Source organism: Apaloderma vittatum, unplaced genomic scaffold, assembly GCF_000703405.1.
Source record: "Apaloderma vittatum isolate BGI_N311 unplaced genomic scaffold, ASM70340v1 scaffold27254, whole genome shotgun sequence".
Classification (NCBI taxonomy): domain Eukaryota; kingdom Metazoa; phylum Chordata; class Aves; order Trogoniformes; family Trogonidae; genus Apaloderma; species Apaloderma vittatum.
In genome coordinates, this window is record NW_009713650.1 from 4331 (window position 1) to 9738 (window position 5408).

At 58.9% G+C, this 5408-nt stretch overlaps 1 protein-coding gene across 1 annotated transcript in view; it reads left to right on the plus strand.

The window, feature by feature from the left end:
* The window catches only part of INTS3 (integrator complex subunit 3), a gene marked incomplete at both ends in the record, with an annotated part of 12304 nt that overhangs the window by 3863 nt on the left and 3033 nt on the right, over positions 1–5408 (plus strand). The window contains 6 exons of the mRNA XM_009868452.1: positions 20–83; positions 452–539; positions 877–956; positions 2735–2826; positions 3401–3507; positions 4225–4344. Of these exons, the coding sequence (XP_009866754.1) occupies positions 20–83; positions 452–539; positions 877–956; positions 2735–2826; positions 3401–3507; positions 4225–4344 (551 nt within the window). The remainder of the gene's footprint in view (positions 1–19; positions 84–451; positions 540–876; positions 957–2734; positions 2827–3400; positions 3508–4224; positions 4345–5408) is intronic.

Consider the following 5408-nt stretch of genomic DNA (forward strand, 5'->3'; position numbering starts at 1 on the left):
TGACCGGTGAGCCGCTAAGGCCGGTCCCTCAAAAGCGAGGGAAGAGGGTGATTGAGCTGCTGCTGCTGGAAGCTGCTGGGAAGGTTGAGATTCAATATTTGTCGCACCTAGCGAGCAGAAGCTCCAACGGAGCAGAAGCTGCTGTCGCTGCGCACATGGCAGATAACGCCAAGGGATGTGCGGGGCCCGATTACACATGATTTGGGGCTTCATAGTGCCCGTGGGCCTCTGTCTCCCACTTTTGGGGCTGGGGCTGCTTTCAAAGCAGGCAGATTTGCTCGAGGATATTCCCATCTGCTCTAAAAATCAGCAGCAGCAGGTGCCCAGGGTGGGAGTTTCACCAGCTCTGCCCTGTCCTGCCGCTGGGAACGTCAGACGTGCAGGAGGACGGGGTGCTCAGCACTGTGTTCATCAGACAGTTTGCATTTCTGTATTTTTTTTTCTTCTCTAGTCCAACGTTGCTGCTTCAAATGCCAAACTGGCCCTATTCTATGACTGGCTTTTCTTCAACCCCGAGAAGGACAGCATCATGAATATAGGTACGCCGCGGGGAGGCTTTCTCTGAACGGGCAGGGCTCGAAGAAGGGGTTAAGGGCTTCGGGAGCTGGTAGGGACAGGGGAATCTGGTGAAGAGAGCCCGGTAGTTTATCTCCAAAGGGCATCCTGAACTCCCAGGAGAGTTGCTTTGAAGGGAGACGCTTGTAATCGTCACTTTTGTGTTTGTGGTGGCTCTTCCTTGAGGTGGGTGGCTGAGTGTGGACCAGCCAAAAGAAATGGGGTTCCCTCTGCACCCCAGGGCCAGAAACTTGGGTCTGGAGGTGGGGTGTGGACACCTCCGGGGTTGTCAGCACAGGGCTCCCTGCTCTCTCCCTCCAGAGCCTGCCATCCTGGTGATGCATCACTCCATGAAGCCTCACCCCGCCATCACCGCCACGCTGCTGGACTTCATGTGCCGGGTGAGCTGCCCCCTGATCCCTGGGGAATGCCTTGGCGTGACAAATGGGCTGCGTGACCGGGGAGGGGGCTGAGTGATGAGAGCTGTGACTGTGGGGTCCACCCGGTCCCGCTGGCACCGGTGGGACGGAGAGAGGAGACCGCGGAGGGAAACAGCCGGGCTCTCCTCTGCTGACGGCAGCTGGGTGGGAAGAGATCAGGCTCCAAAGAGACCTGGTTGCTGTCTCAGCCTCGGGGGCTCTTTTTAGCCTCGATCCGTGGTGCGATGGAGTGGACGTGTGGTGGCCGGGAGATCCTCCCGTGGGGATTGTGGCCGTGCTCTCCTCCGAGCGCTGCCCGTCACCGGGGCGGCACCACATTGGGTGCGAGTTGGCTCCTTTCAGCCTTCTCTGCCAAGACAGAAGCTGGGAGCGGTCCAGCGGTGAGCACGCCCCGCGCTCTGCACGCCGGCCCATGCTGACCCGTCACGGAGGGCAGGAACGGTAACGCGGGCTCAAGCAAAGCCATGTCTTGGCTCCCCTGAGAGTTTCGGGGCACAGGCTCTGTCCTGCAGGAAGGGAATGTCGTGAATCCCCAGAGCCGGTGGTGCTGGAGCAACAAAACAGCATCATCACGCTGCCCAAAAGAAGAAAACCAAACAAAACCCAAAAAATCCTTTTTTTTTTTCTTCTCCTACATCATCTGGTCTGTTCTGCCCTGATTGCGAAATACCCTGCAGGCCAGCTCAGCACCTACCAGCAGCCCTTTTAACCTTCCCTTACCTAGGCTAAATCAAGGAGGGATTTTCCCTTTGCCCACGTGCCAAAAAGTCCGGTCAGGCTGCGGTCGCTCAGCCAAATTATTCTCCTCTCAAAAAACAGCCACCAAAGGCCTTGGTGAGTCTCTTGGTGCACCCAGCGCCGTTGGTTGGGCCCATGTGTCGTTCATTAATGGGAATGCCACCGTGGGGAGGCACGTAAGACTTTCCAACCCCGCAAAGAAATCCTTCCAGAAGGCTGAGTGTTAGCAGGGAAAAAAAAGGCTTCTGAGTTGTTCACCTTGCCCCAGTGTCATCCCCCGGGGGCGAGCTGCAGCAGCAGGGGACAAGTCAGAGCCATCCTCTTGCTTTCAAAGGCAGCCAAGGGAGCAGAGCTGGTCCTGGCCCCTCGGTCCTGCAGGAAGCGGTGCCAAGAGTTGCCAGTTCCAGTAACTCGGTCCCAGGGAGAGCTGATGGGGTTTTCTTGGAAGCGGGATGTTTCCGCGGTGTGAGCCGCGAGCTGCACCGCTTCCCTCCCTCGCGCCCAGCTCTGTGTGCTCCCCTCCAGTCCAAAAAGCAGCTGCTGGCTTCTGGCAGAGGAATTAGGTGGAAGGTTCTTGGGATGACCCACATTTCGGGGAGGAGTCCTTCCCTCCAGGAGCAGAAGGCTGCGTGCGGATGGAGCTGAGAGCTGGTTAGGATGTTCTTCTCGATCTGCTGCCGCTTGGAGCCTGGCCCTGGCGAGCCCCAGGGCTCTTCACAGCTCCCGAGGCAACATCCAAGTGTTTTTCTCATGCCTGGGATTTGCACTGGCTGACTCCGTGGGGTAGAAAGGCCAGAGGAGTGAGCCGGTCCCCCTTCTCTGCACTGTCCCCGAGAGCTCTCCTGCTGCCCCTCTTGGTCAAGAGCCGCGGGGACGTGGCGCTTGAGTCGAGAGTGACCCGAGAAGCCGAGCGACGGCCTTTGCTAGTCCTGCCGGCCGGCACAGACCCGACGGCAGGCAGAAGGTTCGTGGCACTAACGTGGTCGTTCTCCTGCTTTCAGATCATTCCCAACTTCTACCCCCCGCTGGAGGCTCACGTCCGGCAAGGCGTGTTCAACTCTCTCACCCACATCGTGGAGAAGCGCGTCCTTGCGTAAGCCAGGCCGGAATGTTATTCCATTTGTACAACTGCTGCACGCACCCGTTTTCCTGGCTCTTGCCAGCCTGATCCTGATGACCCCCAGGCTCTGTAAGAGCTGCAGAGGGCATTTGTGTCGTGTACGAACCACAGAAGAAGCCTTAATTGTGTCTCTGTGGTGCTGAGGCTTTTCCGGAGAGCGACAGCTTGAAGCATCTTGGTGCTTGAAGCGTCTCCCTTGAAGCGGGGGAATGGGTGGGTTAAGAAAGCTGGAGCCGCTTGAGGTGAACAGAAATGTCCCCCAGCGCTTTGTGGTCCCCAAGCTGAGCGGAGCAGCCTTGCTCCAGCCTGCAGGCAGCGCCTGCGTCGGCCAAATTCCCCTCCCAGGAGGTGAGACCTCTTCTCCCCTTCCCACATCCCGCGAGGGACCCCCCGGTTTTGCTGTGGGGAGGAAGGTGGGAGCTTGTAGTCCAGGACAAACCGAAGCCCTTACCTAAGGGAGGAAATCCCCCCTCTCGTGTCCGCTGAGGTGAAGCTCCGCGGCAGCGCGACGCTTTCCCTCGTCCCTCATCCCTTTCCCTTCCTGCAGACACCTGGCCCCTCTCTTCGACAACCCCAAGCTGGACAAGGAGCTCCGCGCCATGCTGAGGGAGAAGTTCCCGGAGTTCTGCAGTTCGCCCTCGCCCCCCATTGAAGGTAGGGAGGGAGTGGGGTGGGGAGAGGCTGGGGGAGCTGGTGTTGTTTAGCCTGGAGAGGAGGTCCCGCAGCGGTGGCGGCTGTTCCGGGGGTCGGGCTGGGATTCTGGGGAGAGGAGGGCTCTGCGTGCTCAGATTTGTAGATTTTTGTGGTCTCCCTTCGTCTCAGCCCCGCTAAAGATGCACCGCCCGTTTCTCGCTCTGCTCCGCAGGGGGTCCTTGGCCTTTCTTCTCCTCACACAATCAGGTTAAACAAAGAGCAAGCACTCCTCACCTGTGTTTAGCAGGAGAGCGCTGCTGCTTTGCCAGACCTGTTTTGCTGTTGCGTGAGCTGCTCCACCTGAAGGGACCCAGCTCCTCGCCAGCGAACCCCAAGAGCTGGCAAAGCTCTGCTCGGGGGACTCGAGCTCTGCTCCTGGCCTGGGCGAGGGCTGAAATACTGAAATGCTGAGCAGCTCAGGTGGAGAATGACCTGGTCCTGCCACACCTGGCACTGGGAAGGGAGGGTTAAATGGAGTAGTCGGGAGCTCCCTTCCCCTGTGTGAGTTTTGCAGGGTCCAGCACTTGCCCAGACTCTTTCTACCCATTTCAAAACACTTTTATTTCCATGCTGGAGCTTTTACTCGGTAGGGATGACTCGTAGGCAGAGCCCTCGGCCGTGTGAAGAGCCGCTGTTGCCCCACTTTCTGCTCTGACCCCTTTGTTTACATTCCGGTAGTCAAGATCGAGGAACCCGTCTCCATGGAGATGGACAATCATATGTCAGAAAAAGATGACAGTTGCTACGACAATGCCGAGGCCGCGTTCAGTGACGACGAAGACGACTTGAACAGCAAAGGTGAGGAGTGCTCGGGCGCCCGTGCTCCTGAGTGCTGCTTCACCGCCGCGTGCTTCGCTGCCGCTTGCCTCGACGCCGGATGGCGTTTTCCCCGCTCGTGGGTGCCTTCCCTTCGTGATGGAGGATCCCGAGCCAGACATCTGTAAGCACAGTTCCCTCCAAGCCCGTTTCCCATGAGATTTGAGGCCAATGCTCTGCTGCTTCCCAGTCCTTGACAGCAGATCTGGCACAGATCCGTGCTCAAAGGGAAAACCCGTTGGGCTTCGTCTCCTTGCCTCAAGTTTAGCCCCTTCCAACGTGGCGTTTCCTCCACCCACGCACCCCCTGACCAGTGTCAAGCCGGCTGCCTGGCTGGGGATCCCCGGGGCAGATGCTTGGCTGGCTGGTTTCTTTGGGAACAGGGTGTCTCAGTCCTCAGGCAGCTGCTAATGAGGCTCAGGCCTCCCGATTGCTCAGCCACACGGTTTTGGTTACGCTCGCTCCCTCTCGAAGCTGAGGGGGTTGACAGGCCACAATCCCTTCTGCTCGCTCTCGGGAGTTAGAGGGATCTCAAGCTGTTCCTGGCCTCGGTGCTAGGACTCTGGTGGGCTTCTTGCCAGGGAAAGGGTGTGACACCGCACTGTGGCACCATCTTCACTGCCCCATCAAGCCCAGACGCCCGCTTGGGGCCCCCCGAGAGGGACACAAGCTCAAAACCCACGTGCAGGGAGGATTTTTGCAAAGGGTGTCGGCTGCCTTGCCCCCTCTCTTAGGGGCTTCTTTGCGAGCGCTTCTGCCTTGGCCCTGGCGCTTCTGGGCTCCGCTGCGGCTCATTTTTGTGGCCTGGAATGAGCCCGGAGGATGGGGGTGTGGAAAAGCAGTTGGGGTATCTCGGTCCCAGAGTCCTGAACGCGAGAGAGGCTCGTGAGCTAGCGCCTTCTCCTGAGGGTGTTGAAGGACAGGCAGAGCATCAGGTTTGGAAACGGGATTGTGAACGGGAATTGTGGGGCTGGGCATTCCCAGAGTTTGGATCCCATCCTGCCTTCCCGTTCCCCGCGAGCCGGGCATGGCTCTGATGGCAAGAT